Below are 18234 nucleotides of genomic sequence, written 5' to 3' on the forward strand. Positions count from 1 at the left end.
CCTGCTTTAGACGAACATCTCATGGGCCCACAGGAAGTGGCAGTGCTGCAGTTCCTGTCCATGATTAACTTCCTCAGTTTGTAGTAAACTTGTGTTCTAATCCTGAGAAGTGGAGCTGAGAGTAGGTACCCCGTCTTCAACAGCAGTCACCCATCATGTTTCCTCCAGTCCACAGCTGTGGGAACACCCACAGAGTTGGGTTTTAGAAATGTAGTACCTTCAAGTGTTTTTTGGATGGTTTATGTTTGCAAATTCTTCATTGTCTAAAAAAAGAGAAATATATTGAGCACATTGGTTTACTTGGCTGTATTCACCAAAAGTTTAACATGACTGGAGTGCTTTTCCATGAGGCCTATTTTTGTGGGCATGGAATCTTCCTGATGCCACATTGCAAACAGCTCTCAGCAGAGTGGCACACTCACAAGAAAGGCAGGCTCCTACACCCCAAGGAGATGAGAATCAGGTAACTGCTTCTAGCCTCTCGTTTTGAAGCAAATCAAGTGCAGAGGCTCATAAAACGTGAAGTAATTTAGGCCAAGGTATGTGTATCTGACCCAGTTTCCCCCTCCCAGGCAACAGTCCTCATGCATTTCTTTTTTTAAAATTATATGTTTTTATTGATTCCAGAGAGAGGAAAGGAGAAGTAGAGATAGAAACCTCAATGATGAGAGAGAATCATTGATCCACTGCCTCCTTCACGCCCCCTAATGGGAATCGAGCCCACAATCCAGAATTGATCTCTGATATCCTGTTCATGGGTTGACACTCAACCACAGCTACACCGGCCAGGCTTCTCATGCATTTCTAATCATCACATAGTTTATCCACAAAACCTGGGAGCCTGTCTCCCAAGCCCTTCCACATAGCTCTCAGCACAGAAGCACATTATAAAAAGGCAAGATTCAAGGAAGGAGGTTTTTACAAAAAGCAATTTGCCTTATGCACTTTTCTGGTGAGCCAGAAAGCATTAGAACGGGAGGCTTGTGAGCACCTGGGTCAAGGTCCAGGTATCATGACTCCAGGGCTGATCAGCTGAGTAATGCAGGACCATTCAGACCAGTGGCCATGGCTCCTGAGTGCCCTTCCTGTGATTCCCTCCTCCTTGAGTAGCGACAAAGACCCCAGGAGTGTCATAGGCTTCACTCAGGAACAAATCCCACGTTACAGCAAATAATTTTGGGAGAGGGAACATTCATTCAAAATTTCTGAGAACCTAGTATAAGCAGGCAGTAATAATAATCACAACCTGCATATAAAATTAGATTGAGCCCAGCCAGTGTTGCTCAGTGGTTGAGCATTGACCTATGAACCAGGAGGTCATGGTTCGATCCACCCACATGCCCAGGTTGCGGCTCAATCCTCAGTAGGAGTTGTGCAGGAGGCAGCCCATCGATGATTACCTTTCATCATTGATGTTTCTATCTCTCTTTCCCTCTCCCTCTCTCTAAAGTCAATAAAAACATATTTTAAAAAACAAAATCAGACTGAAACATGGCCCCAGGGAGAGTATGAGAAGACACTGGGAAACTAGTTGGGGATGAAGGCATATGCAGTGGGTTGAGTTGTGTACCACCCCCCTCCCAAAGATATGTCCATGTCCTAACCTCTTAGACAAGGGTCCTCAAACTTTTTAAACAGGGGGCCAGTTCACTGTCCCTCAGACCAATGGAGGGCCGGACTATAGTTTAAAAAAAAAACTATGAACAAATTCCTATGCGCACTGTGGGCCCGGGACGAGTCAGCTGCTAAGCAGGACAGGCAGCGGCACCTGGCGGGCCGGATAAATGTCCTCGGTGGGCCGCATGTGGCCCGCAGGCCACAGTTTGAGGACGCCTGCTCTAGAACCTATGGATATGACCTTATTTGGAAAAAGCCTTTTCAGATGTAATCCAGTTAAAGACCACTCTGGATTACCTGGGTGAGCCTTACGTCCCATGACAAATGTCCTTATAAGATGAATAAACATGACAGAAGAGGGGATACACAAGAGATAGTCATATGAAGATGGAGGCAGACTTCAGTGACATGATCACAAGCTGGGGGTCTGCTGGAGCCAACAAAAGCTGGATGAGGCAAAGAGGCATCTGTCCCTACTGCCTTAAATACCTTGATTTCATGCTTCTGGCCTTCAGGACTATGAAAGAATACATTTTTGTTGTTTTAAGCCACCCAGTTTGTGGCAATTTGTCACATCAGTTTCTGGCAGTGCCAGGCATCCCAGAGCTTGTGGCCACATTATTCCAAACTCTGCCTCTGTCTTCACATGACAATTCTCTGTGTCTTAGAAACACACATCATTGGAATTAGAGCCAACCCAAGCAATCCTGATGATCACATCTCAAAATCCTTAACTTAATTACATCTGCAAAGACCCTTCTTCCAATTAAGGTGACAATCAGAGGTTCCAGTGAACAGATCTTCATGGGGGGCCCATTCAATTCACTACAATGATTATCAAGGATCTGATCCTTTCAAGGGAGGATTAACATCAAAACCAGCCAGGTGATCAATAATCTAGGACTCTGGCAAATCAAAGCTGCCCTTGACATTCTGGTGTTCCACAGTAAAATAATTCTCCCTCAGGAAATACTTCTCTTCAGTCAGAAATTCAGTGTTAACTCTGAAAGAGACAGTGAGTTACCTGAAGTCCTCCTTGACAGGTGGGGACCATTTGGTTAACATTTTGTTTGAGATCAGAGACAATTAGGGGAAAGAATGCAAGATTTCTGGCAGTGGGCCAGGATTGGAGGAGAGACAGGGAAATACCTCAGTCGGTGTATACCTCGGGATTCTCCAGAGAAATGGCACCAACAGCATGTGTACGTATACAGAGATTGATTCCAAGGAATTTTCTCACATGATTGTGGGGGCTGGCAAGTCTAAAATCTATAGGCAAGCCTTGGCCAGGTAGCTCCCTTGGTTGGAGTGTCCTCCCAATATACCAAGGTTGTGGGTTTGATCTCCAGTCAGGGCACATATAAGAATCAACCAATGAGCCATGGCTGGTGTGCTCAGTGATTAGTGTTGGCCTGTGCAAAATGTTAACCAAAGGGTAGCAGGTTTGATTCCTGGTCAAGGGCATGTACCTGGGTTGCAGGTTCAATCCCCAGCCCTGGTTGGGTTGCATGTGGGAGGCAACCAATCAATGTGTCTCCTCTCTCTCCCTCCCTCCCTCCCTCCCTCCCTCCCTCCTTCCCTTCTTTTTCTCCCCCCTCCCTTCCACTCTCTCTAAAAATAAATGGAAAAAATATCCAACAACAACAAAAAGCTTACATTAAGCACTAAATAAATATTATTTATAAAGTCAACCAATGAATGAATGTATAAATGGGTAGAGCAATACATAAATGTCTCTCTCCCTTCCACTCTCTCTCAAATTAATAAATAAAAATAAATAAAATCTACAGGGTGGACCCGCTGGCTGGAAACCCAGGGAAGAGTTGCAGTTCCAGTTTTAACACACTCTACTAGAGAAATTCCTTTGTTTGGGGGAAGGTAGGTCTTTGCTTTATTAAGGCCTTTGTCTTAGTTTGGGCTATTGTGACAAAAATGCCATAAATTTGGTGAGTAAATAATGTTTCTTAAAGGAAGAATTTATTTCTCACAGTTCTGGAGACTAGGAATCCAAGATCAAGGCACCAGCAGATCTGGTGTCTAGTGCGAACCCACTTCTAGTTCATAGCCATCTTCTTGCTGTGTTATCATTTGGGTGAAGAAGTTCTTTGGATCTCTATTATAAGGTCACTGAATTTCATGAGGGCTTCACCCTCATAATCCAATCACCTCCTAAAGTCCCAACCTCCTAATACCATCACATTGGAGATTAGGAGGTTCCAACATGTGAATTTTGAGGGGTCATAAACTTTTACTTCATCCCAGCCTTCAACTGTTTGGGTGAGGCCCACCCACATTATGGAGAGCAATCCACTTTCTTCAAAGTCTACTGATTTAAATGTTAATATTATCAAAAAAGCATTGGACTATGGCCCAGCCACACTGACACATAAAATCAACCTTCACACTCATTTCTTCAGGTCTGTGTAACAAAAGCCAAGGCCTACTTTCTCAGATATCTGGTGAACAGAATTCTTGAGTGAGTGCAAAACTTGGGTTCCAAATAAGTCCTATGCCAGTATAACAGATGATCAGGCCTAGAGTTGGCTTTTCATCATGAAAGTAAATTTGGGTCTGGTCAAGACAGAGCTCATTTCCAAGACTCTTGATTTGTCTCCTGCTGAGATTCTCATAGTCCCTTGAATGTCCAGGGCACTGTCATGACAGGGTCAGCCACAGCCAGCTCTAGACACAGGAGAGGCCAGGAGTCAGGGATGCACACCCACTTTTGGCCAAGGAAGAATGACCCTCCTGTCCACTTACCAGTCCTACATCTTCCAGGGTCCTGAAACTCCCCTCCCTGACACTACTCACCAGCCTTAGAAAGAAAGAAGGTGAGAGGAGCACCTTTATTATCACTGTGGTGTGCAAAGATGGTTCTCAGGATGAAATTTTTCAACAAATGATCAAACCTCCATAGGATAGATAATTGGAAGTCAGGAAGATGGACTTAAGAAGTGAGATAAACCTTCCAGGGGTTCTAAGATGCCACATCCTTGGGATCTCCTCTGCCCTGGCTGGCAGAGGGGCCTCCTTGGTTTCCTCAGATGAGCTCTGAACAGGCCTGGGGGGCACTGGCTAGTGGCACCCATGCCATGCTTTGGGCAGTACTTAAGACGGCATAAGAGCCCACACCTGGACTGCAGCCCGTAGGATGGGAACGAATAGGCTGTGGCAGTTTATTCTACAGCAACAGGAAACGAGCATAGGAACTCTGCCGCCACGTGGGACGCCGAACAAGCATCTGAAACCAGTGTGTCCAGCTCTCCCGGAACCTGTGCCTGTCTCCATCCTGTCAGCCTGGACTCGTTGGCAAATTCCTTCAACTCCCCCTTCATAATGCATGCAGACTCGGACCATTGTCACCACCCCTTGCCTGTCCCTCGCCAGCCATGGTTATTGTAGTGGCGCTGGGTGAGGCAGGAGGGCAGGCCCTCGGCTGGGGCTGGGGCTGGGGCTGTGGTCCCTCCCAGCCAGTGGCCCCGCGCTGGGTGGACACAGTTTCACCGGGGAGCTCCCAAGCGGCTTCAGAACCGCTGTGCTCGGAAGACGTGCTGTGGGTACGTCCTGGGGATCAGGATTTTATTTATTGTTCACAGTTTGAGCCAAGAGTGAAAAATGATTGTAGATGGTGACTGGAGAAGTCCCAGAGGCCTGAAAGGACTCAGGGACAACCAGCCCCGAGCGGTAAGGATTCCAGCTGGCCAGTCAGCCCCACAGTGGCCAGGCTGCCCCAGTGAGGGTGAAACAAGGCAGCTCCCTTCCAGCCAAACACTGGCCCAGCGCGTGCAGCCAGTTCTCCTTACGTGGTGGCTGCTCTGTTGGTGCGTGTCTGCCTCACTCCCGGCGAAAGCAGAGCACACTGCTGCTGGGCGGCGCCTACGTCAGGGCAGCCAGCTCTCAGGGGAGGTCAGGCCCACACTCCAGAGAGAGTTACCAGTACTGCTCGCTCATCTGTCTGAGCACCCCCAGGGTGTTCATTAGCACAATGGATTCTAAAGTGGGTTCTCTTTGATGCAAATAGTGGCATTCAACAAAGGAGCTGACCAGAGACTTCTTGTGGTGTCTGAACTTTGCAATGAATCAAGCGAGACCAGCAGACCAGCTCCTGATTCTCTTGGAAGGCACCCCCGCCCCCCGGCCCCCACCTTGGCAGACAGCGCTGTCCCATCAGCTCACAGGGCGGGCTGCACTAATGGTGTCTCCTTGTTGGTGGAATTTGATCTGAGATGGCTCTCTTGGTGTCATAGCATCTGACCAGGGGGGTCAGTGTGGAAATAGGGGCCACCACGGACTTCTAACTAAAGGAAGATGGGGAGTCACCATCAAGCACCCGTGCTTGGAATAACCAAATTGCTTAGGATAGTTTGCAACAAATGCTTTTAAATAAGTAAGAGAATTACACCAGAACCAGGTAGCTGCTGGTTTCTGATAGCCAAGGAGAGAATGACGGGAAGCCCGCAGTCTGAGAAGCCTCCGCTAGATGTCCCGGGGGCAGTCCTGGCGAAGGTGTGTGTACAGAGGAGCAGGCGGGGGAGAGGAGACTAGAAGGTGAGTGGAGAATTCAATACTATTCTTTCTCCCAGGAAAAGCTGTGAAACTTTCCAGAAGTGGCATGGCTGAATGGGCTGATCTAGAGTTTGGGCCTCCTGAATCAGAGGGTCAGTGAGCGGGGCCGGGAACCCATTTTTAAGAAACAACCCAGGTGACTCCGATGGGCATCCAGGCTGGGCAGGGTCACCGGAGAGGTGCCCTTGCTGTGCTGCTTACCAGGCCGCATCCCGGGAGCATGGACCCCAGGCGGCCACCGAGCCAGGCATCTTCAGGGCCAAACCTACCCTGCTCTGCAGACCAGCACCTGCAACAACGGATATTATGACTGTGCCAACAACTGATACTATGACTGTGCCTACTTTGGAATCATTTTTTCTGCTCTTCCCCCTCCTTAAAATCATGTGTTGTACTTTTAAAAAACATGTCAGTAGCTTAAATTTTTTTGTTGCTAATCTTCACCCAAGAATATTTTTCCACTGATTTTTTTTAGAGAGAGTGGAAAGGAGGGGGGGAGACAGAGACACAGAAACATCAATGTGAGAGACACATGGACTGGTTGCCTCCTGCATGTGCTCCGACCGGGGCCAGGGATTGAGCTTGCGACCGAGGTACATGCCCTTGACTGGACTCGAACCTGAACTCTTCAGTCCCTGGGCCGACGGTCTATCCACTGAGCCAAACAGTCCAGGGCATGTGTTGTCCTTTATTTGCCTAAAAATAATTTATACTTAAAATGGAGGTAATACAACATTGGCAAAGAAAAGAGTAAGAACATACTGGGGATCTAGGCCCCAAGATGCCCAGCAGAAATATTGTTGGTGTATTTCCCTCTAGTCTTTTTTCTATGTATGTGAATGTGTACCGATGTCATTATTTTTCTCCACAAAATCAAGGTAGCAGTGTGCTGCTGTTGTGTGTTTTTTTAATATATTTTATTGATTTTTTACAGAGAAGAAAGGAGAAGGATATAGAGTTAGAAACATCAATGAGAGAGAAACATTGATCAGCTGCCTCCTGCACACCCCCCACTGGGGATGTGCCCGCAACCAAGGTACATGCCCTTGACCGGAATCGAACCCGGGCCCCTTCAGTACGCAGGCCAACGCTCCATCCACTGAGCCAAACCAGTCAGGGCATGCTGTTGTTGTGTTTTTTTTTAACCTCCTCTTTTCATTTAATAATATGTTTTAAAGTAAAAAGTTAATGATGTTTTGTCACGCCAGTAAATAATCCTCTGTGACAGCGATGCTCAGGCCCCAGAGCGCCTTGTTCCCGGGGTGGGAAGCATGGCGCTGGGGGGCCTTGGGCCTGTGCAGTCACAGCCGCTCCACCTGCTTCTGCTTGTAACTGGAGGAGCCATGTACGTTCCATCACAAAAGATGTGGAGGCCTAAAAATTTGAAACCATTGCCCTAAGCCACCATAAAAATTTAACACCTAGTTTATTTCCTCCGTTTTAAAAAATTCAAATGGAAATGAACCTTTAAAAACTATAAAACAAACATTTGCTACTTGTTACAAACAAATTTTTGTTATGTACTTTTATTATTATTTTTTCTTTTATATATATTTTTGTTGGGGTATTGTATGTGTACATGTCTTGCCATTGCCCCCCCCCACCCCACTCCCATGCGTGCCCTCACCCCCCAGTGTTTTGCATCCGTTGGTTGCTCTTGTGTGCATGCATATAAGTCCTTCGGTTGATCTCTTATTTCCCCCACCTCTCCCTGGCCTTCCCGCTGTGGTTTGACAGTCTGTTTGGTGCTTTGCTGCCTCTGTATCTATCTTTTTGTTCATCAGTTTGTGGTGTTTTTTATTGTCCACAAATGAGTGAGATCATGTGGTAAAAAAAAAAAAAAAAAAAAAAGACAGCATAAAATGGGAAGGTGGACATGGTGATCCTTATAGGCACCCACCTCCAGGTTTCAGAAGGCTGTGCCCCTGACCACCCACCCCGCTCCACACTCATGTCCACCCAAAGACCCAAACAAACACCTGCCTTGTTCTCTCTCAGCTTCCATAACCCACCACCTGAGTGTCTGACAGCATAGGTGCTGCAGGAACCTTCATTCCCTTCGGTCCATTTCCCTCCCCATCTGCCAGCTTCAGACCTACTGTTCTCACCACCCACCAATCCCTCATTCCAACCCTTCCTGCTCACCCCTCACACCCTGCACAGGAGCTTTTCCCATCCCACCTACTGAAGAAGCAGAAAGGCAGGCTGAGAAGAATGCCCTGGTGGCTTGGTTTCCTTCACATGGAGCCTGCTTTGCTCTGAATCAGGGCTCTCCTCCCAACTCTAGACTCAAATATTGTTTCCCTCTGAGTGGCAAGATTAAAACTCCATGCCTGCTACCCTCCCCTTCCCTTACCTGTTGCCCTGAGATTAAATTATCTTGAGCATGAATGCACCTCTCTTGACCTGAGCAAGACTTAACATGGGGAGTGAGGACCCCTCATTTTTCACTCTGGTTTATTTTTTTTAAATTTTCAAATATATTTTATTGATTTTTTACAGAGAGGAAGAGAGAGGGATAGAGAGTTAAAAACATCGATGAGAGAGAAACATCGATCAGCTGCCTCCTGCACACCCCCTACTGGGGATGTGCCCACAACCAAGGTACATACCCTTGACCAGAATCGAACCTGGGACCCTTCAGTCTGCAGGCTGACGCTCTATCCACTGAGCCAAACTGGTTAGGGCTCACCCTGGTTTTAAAGGCCTTTCATATTATTCCCTCATCTAGAATGGACTAAAAAGGACAAGGGGCAAAACATTAGCATGGCAAGGAATTTTCCAGAAGGAATTCACCATCTCCTAATTAGGTGGAAATGGTTCCCAATACTCTGGTATTTACATAAAGGCATGACCCTGGTAGCTTTAGTGGCGCAGTTAGCTAGTTATTAATAAAAGGAGGAAGCAAAGGGGATTGGGCATTTTATTTTTTTATTTTTTTTAAAATATATTTTATTAATTTTTTACAGAGAGGAAGAGAGAGGAGAGGGATAGAGAGCTAGAAACATCGATGAGAGAGAAACATCGATCAGCTGCCTCCTGCACACCTCCCACTGGGGATGTGCCCGAAACCAAGGTATGTGCCCTTGACCGGAATCGAACCCGGGACCCTTCAGTCCGCAGGCCGACGCTCTATCCACTGAGCCAAACCGGTTTCGGCAGGGGGATTGGGCATTTTAAAAAAATATATTTTTATTGATTTCAGAGAGGAAGGAAGAGGGAGAGAGAGAGAGAAACATCAATGATGAGAGAGAATCATTGATCGGCTGCCTCCTGCACGCCCCCTAATGGGGATCCAGACCATAACCTGGACATGTGCCCTTACAGGGAATCAAACTGTGACCTCCTAGTTCATAGGTCAGCACACAACCACTTAGCCGCACTGCTGGGCTCCACCAATGGGCATTTTTGAACCGAAAGGGCTGGGGAGCTAAATTGGACACTGAGCCGGTTTGCTTCACCAGGAAGCTACAGCTTCACACACACTCCAAGGTATCACAGCATTGCCCCACCAAGGATTAACATCCCTCCCTTTCCCACTCAGGTATTGGATTGTTGGGGGAGCAGAGGGAGGTAAGCATATGCACAATACAAGTCAAAATGATGCAGGGGAAGGTGCTTGATCATAGAAGTCCGTCAGTCTAGCCTGGGGAAACAATGGACTGGCTAGGGTGTGGACCCATCAGAAACCCCTGAAATCTTGGAAAGTTGATTGGTTATTTTTTTTTAAAATATGTTTTATTGATATTTTACAGAGAGGAAGGGAGAGGGATAGAGAGCTAGAAACATCGATGAGAGAGAAACATCGATCAGCTGCCTCCTGCACACCCCCTACTGGGGATGTGCCCGCAACCAAGTACATGCCCTTGACCGGAATCGAACCCGGGACCCTTCAGTCCGCAGGCCGACGCTCTATCCACTGAGCCAAACCGGTTTCGGCTGATTGGTTATTTTTAAAAAGCTCTGGTTCTTCCCAAGCCTGAGATGATATGTAATCCCCAAAGAACAAAGAAGAACTGCCCTAGCTAGTTTTGCTCAGTGGATAGAGCGTCAGCCTGCAGACTGAAAGGTCCCAGATTCGATTCCAGTCAAGGGCACATACCAGGAGACAGCCGATCAGTGATTCTCTGTCATCATTGATGTTTCTCTCTCTCTCCCGTCCTCTCTCTGAAATCAACAAATATATACACACATATATATATATGTATATATTTTAAATTTTTTAAAAATGAGCTCTCTCTCTTTCTCTCCCTCCCCACCGCTGCACTCACCCCATTTGTTCAGGTGCTCTTTTGCCTGGGAACAGGTGACCATGAGGGTCTGGCAGCCAACCAGGGCCTTCAGCAGACCATGTGATAACACAAATCTACAAATGATAAATTAAAAGGGTAATATAAGAACTTCTATAAATATACAGTTGGTTTTCCTTTTCTCCCAGCTTTTAAAAACATAATTATTTTTAAAAAATATGTTTATTGATTTCAGAGAGGAAGGAAGAAGGTGAGAGAGATAGAAACATCAATGATGAATGTGCAAGAGACAGCAAGGGAAGAGAACCAAGATGGTGGCATAGGTAAGCACCAGTACGCATCACCTCCCACAACCACATCAAAATTACAACTAAAATACAGAACAACTAACCTTCAAAACCACCTGAAATCTGGCTAAAGAAAGTCCTACAACTAGAAAAGTAAAGAAGAAAGCACATTAAGACTAGTAGGAGGGGCAGAGATATGGAACAGATTCATGTGTGGTGTTTTTTTTTTGTTTGTTGTTGTTTTTTGGTGTTTTTGTTTTTTTTTAGTCGGGAGGGATATCTTGGCTGTGGAGGCCTCCCATGAGGCGCAAAGGGTCCCAGCCCCACAACAAATACCCAGTCTGGTGTTCCAGAGCTGAGAAGAGAAGTCCCCGTTACTTCGGGCTGTAAAAACCAGCAGAGATTGTGGCTGAGTGACACAGAGGCTGTTGGAGACCAAGGCAGTTCTGCTTAAAGGACTGGTGCACAAACTTACTTGAACTTGCTGCCTCTGAGATCCAGTTCTGGGACAGCAGTTTGAGGGGATCCAGGGACATATGCAGAGGAACTGGATTGTCTGGCATTGGAGCAAGAACTCAGGGGTGGCTTTCTCCCAGACAGGGGTGCTTTGTTACTATGCTGAGACATCCCTCAGTCACAGAGCTGACGCAGCCATATCTGAGTTTCCATCAGCCTGGCTCACACTGTTCACTAAACCCGGGTGATTCCCTGAGAACCAGCCTCATCCAATTTGCAGCCCCACCTAAGCAGTTTGCAGTGGCTTTTGCCTATAAATGTCCTGTCCTGGCTCAGGCTTCAGACTTTGCTAAAATCTCTCAAACAAACAGCAGCTGGTCTCAGCGTGCCCCATACCTGTCAATAAGAGGCCCAAGACCTAACACTAGTAGCAGCTCACCTTGGTTTACAGCTTGGCCTCTCCTGGACACCTCCAAGCTCAACACAAGTAGCAGCCAGCTACAAATTGCTTTGTAGCTTTGTAGCATCTGAATGAACAGATGAATGAATAATACACTAACGAAGACTCCCTGAAATACTTTCCATACAAAAGTAATTAGTACATGGGAGTTGGCCCACCAACAGACTGTATTCATGTCATCTCTTCCCAGCCTACCCACCCCACCCTGTAGTCCCCAGCACCCTAAATTAAATTTCCTTTAATTTAGGAAATTCACCTCCAGAGTTAAATGAGACACACCTGTGAGGCCCAGGACATCCTGAGACCACAGGGCATAGAGGGCTGCACTATGTTAACCCAACTCCTCCAAGGAAATTGACAGTTGTTTGCAATATGCCCAGGTTCTAACTAAAGCCAGCAAAGCCAGTGATTTTCTAAAGGAAGGAGAGACATTTCCTGTGTCTCCATAAAAAGAATACCAGTGGTTGTGGGGCTCTTATGATAAGCCATGGTCCCTCTGCCCACCATTCTCAAAGTAGGAGAACTTCCCAAGGCTCCAATCACACTGGGTGGCCCAGGCAGTCCCAGGAGGAGATCCTTCCTGCCTCCCCAGCCTCTCTCCTGTCCTCCAGGGGCTGCCGATGGGCACCAGAGCCTGTATTTTCCAATGTTCCTCTTGGCACAAAATAGAGAAAAATGACTTTTCAAATAACCAGCTGAAGTTCACAGGAACCCACAGCATAAAAATCAGTGGATCCCAGTCAGCCAGGGGGCAGAGGGATAACTGGGCATTTCAGCATCACTGCCTGCCCCCTGAGCTGGGACCACCCGCACACACAGAGACAAGGAGACTGACTGCCAGTACATGTGTCCTCCACACATATGACACATACTAAAATGCACAGGGTACACACTCAACTGACACACAAATGAGCAGAAACCTATAGATACACATGTGCACAAGACACACAAAGGCTCATTCACATGTTCACACAGGTACCCAGATGTGTGTACACATCAACATTCCAAACACATGTGCACACACTCACAGACATATACGCACACCTTGATGCCAAGCCAAGACCTGTGCCTGCAGGCCTAAAGGAGACACATGGCTACTTGACCAGCCCTTTGGAGACCCCGGACCCCCTCCTACATAAATCACCCCTCTCCCGTCAATCAAAATAACTTGCCTTCCAGCCACCCCCTCAGTGTATGCCCTGTGGTCCCTAAGCAGAGATGGTCCTCAGTGCAGGCCTTGCCCTCCCAGGGGACACCCAGGTAACAGGCTTCTGAAGCTCAGGCAAGAGCCATGGACAGAAAGGGCTGGAGAAGTGCCTACTCACCAGCCCATCGCAGGTGCTGAGCGCCACGGAGGAGGCTTCCCTCACGCCGGCCACGTCTCCAACGTAGAGGCAGGTCCCAAGCAGGGGCTCCACGCGGGTGGTGCCCCACTCACCCTGCCACTCCATTGTGGCCCCGGGCGCCACGAGGTGAGCGTTGGGCTGCAGCCGCAGGTGCAGGTTTCGGCTGAAGACGGTGATGTTGTAGAATAGGCGGCGGTCAGGGTCCTCCTCACTGCCTCCAGGGAAGCCCAGGGTCTGGGCGGGGGCAGCCCTGCGGGCCCGAACCCCGGCCTGGGCAGTCGTCACCGACACCACGTGAGACACCAAGCGGCCCTGGGCGTCAGTGCGTACGGGCACCGCCAGGATGCGCTCGGCTCCGTGCCCCAGGGGTCCGCCTGCAAGGGGAAGGAGCATTGGAGCCGCCGGGACCTGGGAGCTCCCAAGCCCGGCTGAGCCCGCAGCACCGCAGTCCCGCCCACGATACGAAGGGAAGGACATCTCTCCAGGCAACCCTCAGAAACTAGCCTGCACCTCCCCTGCAATCTGCCAAGCGGGAAGGGTAGTTAATCCCGCCGCCCGGGGGTCCCGCTCTGGGACCCTGCAAGCCAAGAGCATTCCTCTTGCCCCATCTGGTTGGTGCTCCGCGGCTCCTCACAGGTCCCCAGGGGACGGCCACCTCAGAGCAACCCCACCACCGTGAACCTACCGTCCTTGGCAGGACGTGGGCCCCTCCGAAGCCATTCCCGGTTGCCCCCCTTAACCCTACCCCTGGGAGCCTCCACCCTTCAGTGGCCCCTGGGGCGGCGAGGACTTGGCTCCCCTGGCACGGGCGGCCTCTGATGACAGTATCCCGTCCCCGGAGGGTTCCTCGGATCTTCGGGGATCACCTCCGGGGCGCCCCAACCCACCCTCCGGGCCTCAGCAGCAGCTCGGCACCCGGCTCTGGCTTCCTGAACTCGCCGAGGCTGGCGCTGCGAGCTTCGCGGGGAGTGCCCGGCCGCCGCCCGCTCGCTCGGCGTCGCGGGGCCGCGAAGGCCGGCAGCTCCCTGTAGTCCGAGGCGCCCTCTGCGCAACCGACCCGCGAGAAGTTGGCTCCGAGTCGGCCCTCGTGGGACTGGAAACTGCCTGGAGAGGGAGCGGTGCCCCCTACGGAGTCCTCCTGGGGCGCCCGCTTCCCACCGGTCAGTCCTGGGACTCAAGGGGCCACCTCGCCCTCCCTTGCACTCTGGGGCAGGACAGGGCTCAGGAATGGGTCGCGGTGGGGGAGGCCTGAGATGGAGGCCCCAGAGTCCAGAAGACAATTTTATAGAAGGGTGTACACACTGCAGGTTTCCCTCAGCTCCCAACTTCTCTCTGCCTGAAGTCCCTGTCTCCCCACAACTGCCTTCCCATCCCTCCTTTGCAGCCCGGAGCACAGCCTCCCCCAGACCTGGCCCTCCCTTCTGAGCGCTGGCCCGTTGCAGCCCGCACCGCTCCTGAATCTGGCCTCCCGGACTCTGCTCTCTCCCAGGCCCTGCCTGAAATAGCCTTTCTACACTCTACCCACGTTTTCCAACTCAGAATCCCAGACGTACCTCTCCATCCTGGGGCAAGTTTGTTCTGGAAAATTAATGAAGTAATAATCTCTCTCTCTCTCTCTCTCTCTCTCTTTTTTTTTTTTCTCCCTACAAAAAGCTTTATTGTTTCATTTGGTCCAATGCATGGGAGAGGGCTTCAGGGTGGTTAAAAAAAAATGGCTAGTAGTTTTGGGGAGAAGCTCAGGTAAAAGCCAGAGATACCAGCGGATGCCTGCGGATGTTAGTAATGTGGTCACCCATCTTCTTGATCAGTTTCACCTCCTCATCCAGGAAGTGGTTCTCCAGGAAGTCACAGAGATGAGGGTCTGCCCGGGTAGAACCCAGCACCTGCAGCTCCCAAAGGGCCTGGTTCAGGTGCCTCTCCAAGGCCAGGGCGGCTCCCAGGGCATCCTGAGTTTTGCCCCACTCATCTTGGAAAGGTTTCAGCACCTCCTGGAAGAGAATGTGGCCGCCACCCTTGTTTTGCAACTTTACGAGATGCTTAGTGCCCTCGCACTTCTTCTCCTCTGCCAACTCGCAGAAGAAGTGGCCCATGCCCTCGAGAGCCTCAGGGTTGGAACAGAAGCCCAGAGAAAGGTAGGTGTAGGAGGCCCGCAGATGCAGGTTGGCCAGGCGGTTGACCGCAGCCTCCACCTCGGTGGAATAATTCTGACGAATTTGGGAGCTCATGGTTGTTCGGCAATAGGAGTTAAGGTAGAAGAAAAACGGGTGTGTTGGCTGGTCCCGGAGGTGGTTCTGAAGGTGGTGACTGGATAAGACGCAGGAGGGTGGCCGGAGGCTGGAAGTAGGGGCGTCCCTGCGTCTGTTCCGTCCAAACACTGTTGAAACAAGACAGATCCAGGACTGCTGAGGGCACTCTAGATAGTTTTTTTGCAGATAGGAACAGCGTTCCATGAAAGACAAAAAGCATTCTGTTTCGTTGAACAGTGAAACTGACCTCTCAGCTTTTGGGTGTCTAATGGCAAATTAAATCCACCTTGCCAAGAAAAAGAAATTATGAAAAAATAATTATAATGCAGAAAATAATTGGTGCATTGAATGCATTTCCTGATTTCCTACCTTATAATGATTTTCCTAAATGGCAACACAAGCATTAAGAAAACAAAACATATTTCATGGAAATTCTCGCCTTTCCCTTCCTTTTTAAATTATTTAGTAACAGTGGTAGCTAAGAAATTGTCTCAGCTCCTATAAAACCCTCTATGCTATCTGTAGCCAGCAAGTTAGTAATTATAACGGATTATACAAAGCAGGGAAAAGCTACACTGATGTTAGGGAGTAAAGCTTGCAATTAATTAGATAACTCAGCCTTCGACATCTTGATTCTGATTCTCTGTGAAGGATGAAGAAAAAACCTTCTGCACCAAAATTGAAGGGGACCAGTGTTCTGTTATGTCCTAGGGAATTTGGTTGAAGCTCAAAGAATATGAAGCATTCCCTCTGGTTGTACTCAGCAGAATTCTGACCTTTGCCACATCTTATCATAAGCCTTTAAAAGGAGAAGATGCCAAATCACAAGTCATTTGTTGGCATATAAATGCTTCAACAACATTGACAGCATAGGGATATATATCATCTCTGTCAAAGGGAGTGAGCAGTTTCAATAGAAGAAGACTGAATATAAAAACAAATTTAAATAAACCCTAAAGGGGGTTAAACCAATACCAAACTGAAGAATATCAAAATAAAACAGTCCAGCTAGTAGTGTGTCTCAGTGGTTGAGGGTCGACCCATGAGCCAGGAGGTCACAGTTTGATTCCTGGTCAGGGCACATGCTTGGGTTGCAGGCTCAATCCCCAGTGAGGGATCCCCAGAGGGTGTGTGTGTGTGTATGTGTGTGTGTGTGTGTGTGTGTGTGTACACGAGTGCGCGCGCGTGCTCACGTGCAGGAGGCAGCAGATCTGTGATTCTCTTTCATCATTGATGTTTCTGTCTCTCTTTCCCTCTCTCTGAAATCAATAGAAATATATATTTTTAAAAAATAAGAAAACAAAAGCTTAAATATAGTCTGAAGCAAAAGTTTGATAACGTATGATTTCTAATCACCATATTTCTAGTCTATTATAAATATTGAAGAATCAAGAGTTAAAAGAGGAAAAAAATGAAAGGAAGGGATGGAGGAAATAATAAAACTTAGAACAGCTTATGAAAGCATAGGACTGGATTATAGATGGTATATGAAGTATTATGGTTGGTTTTGTAGGTACAGAATTGAATAATACTGAACCACACAGAGAGGTCATTGGTCTCAATTCTTTTGCTTACATCAAGAGGAAAGTGGGGGGGGGGCGGCTAATCTGTCTTCAACTTCTCTTTAACCCTCCCTTTAAAAAGAAAACAACAAACAAAAACAGGCTCTGAGCCTTTGGCAGACAATAGCATCTAGTCTAGCTCCAATTTAATTGCATTATGTTATTTTTATTCTATTTCTATTTACTTATTTATTTTTATTAATCCTCACCTAAGGATATTTTCCCATTGATTTTTAGAGAGTGGGAGGGAGAGGTAGAGACAGAGAGAAACATCGATGCGAGAGACACATCGATTGGTTGGCTCCCACACACACCCTTTACCTGAACCGGAATCAAACCTGTGACCTTTCTGTCCACCAACTAACGCTCTATCCACTGAGCCAAACAAGCTGGTGCTATTCTATTTATTTTTGTAGTTACCTTCTTTTTATGGTAAGCGAATTGTTTTCCATTTGTTATTGGTCTATAGTTGTTTTCTTTATTTACATTTTAAAAAACTGAGTCAACTCTTTTTCTTTATTTACATTTTTAAAAGCCGAGTCAACTTAAAGATAAACATCAGGTAGAGTACTGGGTGAAAAAAAAACAAAGAAAACTAATAGTGGATCTAACGTGGTTGGGCAAAAATCTTATGAAGGGCACTGAAATGATTTCAGTTGAGAACATGTCACCTTAAAAATCACAGACTGGCCCTAACCGGTTTGGCTCAGTGGATAGTGTCGGCCTACAGACTGAAGGGTCCCAGGTTCAATTCCGGTCAAGGGTATGTACCTTGGTTGTGGGCACATCCCCAGTAGGGGGTGTGCAGGAGGCAGCTGATCGATGTTTCTCTCTCATCGATGTTTCTAACTATCCCTCTCCCTTCCTCTCTGTAAAAAATCAGTAAAATATATTTTTAAAAAATCACAGACTGTCAGAGCTGAAGGAGAGTAGGAGCAAACAATCCAAATCTGTTCATTTTACAAATGAAGAGAACAAGGACCAGCGACAGGGCAGAAATGACCAGCAATGGTCATTTGTGATGCCAGAGACAGGTGTTAATGTAAGCTGGCTGCCTCTTCTTCCAATGCTTTTACCATTATTTAACTTGTAGGCTTCTCAGAAGCTATATATTGGACTTGGATAAATATATCTGTCTTCAAAGGTATCAAAGTAAAGAGGCAAGCCACAAAGGACTTTGATATTCTTTACTAAACAGATAAAACTTGTGCAACTAGTAAAACCACAGTGACATCTAGTGGTGTTCTTTGATAATGCAACTTTTGATGCCACCCTCTATTTGAGCAAGTTTGTCATTAAAAAGCAAAAATTATTTTGTCCAATATCCTCAGTTTGGGTTTGTCTGTTTCCTCATAAATAGATTTATTTTTTTAGCAGGAATACCAACTAAGTGAAGTTTTACCCTTCCTTAATGCATCATATCAATGATGGTTTGTTCTATCAT

General features: G+C 47.7%; 1 protein-coding gene across 1 annotated transcript; it reads right to left on the reverse strand.

Moving 5' to 3' along the window:
- Window positions 1-14718: 14718 nt before the first annotated feature.
- Window positions 14719-15207, reverse strand: LOC308251794 (ferritin light chain-like; the record flags this gene model as incomplete). The annotated part of the gene is made up of 1 exon (XM_080675484.1): window positions 14719-15207. One exon carries the CDS (start codon window positions 15205-15207, stop codon window positions 14719-14721), a length of 489 nt encoding a protein of 162 aa, XP_080531610.1.
- Window positions 15208-18234: the final 3027 nt, after the last annotated feature.

This window comes from Plecotus auritus, assembly GCF_963455305.1.
Source record: "Plecotus auritus genome assembly, chromosome: 6".
Lineage (NCBI taxonomy): Eukaryota > Metazoa > Chordata > Mammalia > Chiroptera > Vespertilionidae > Plecotus > Plecotus auritus.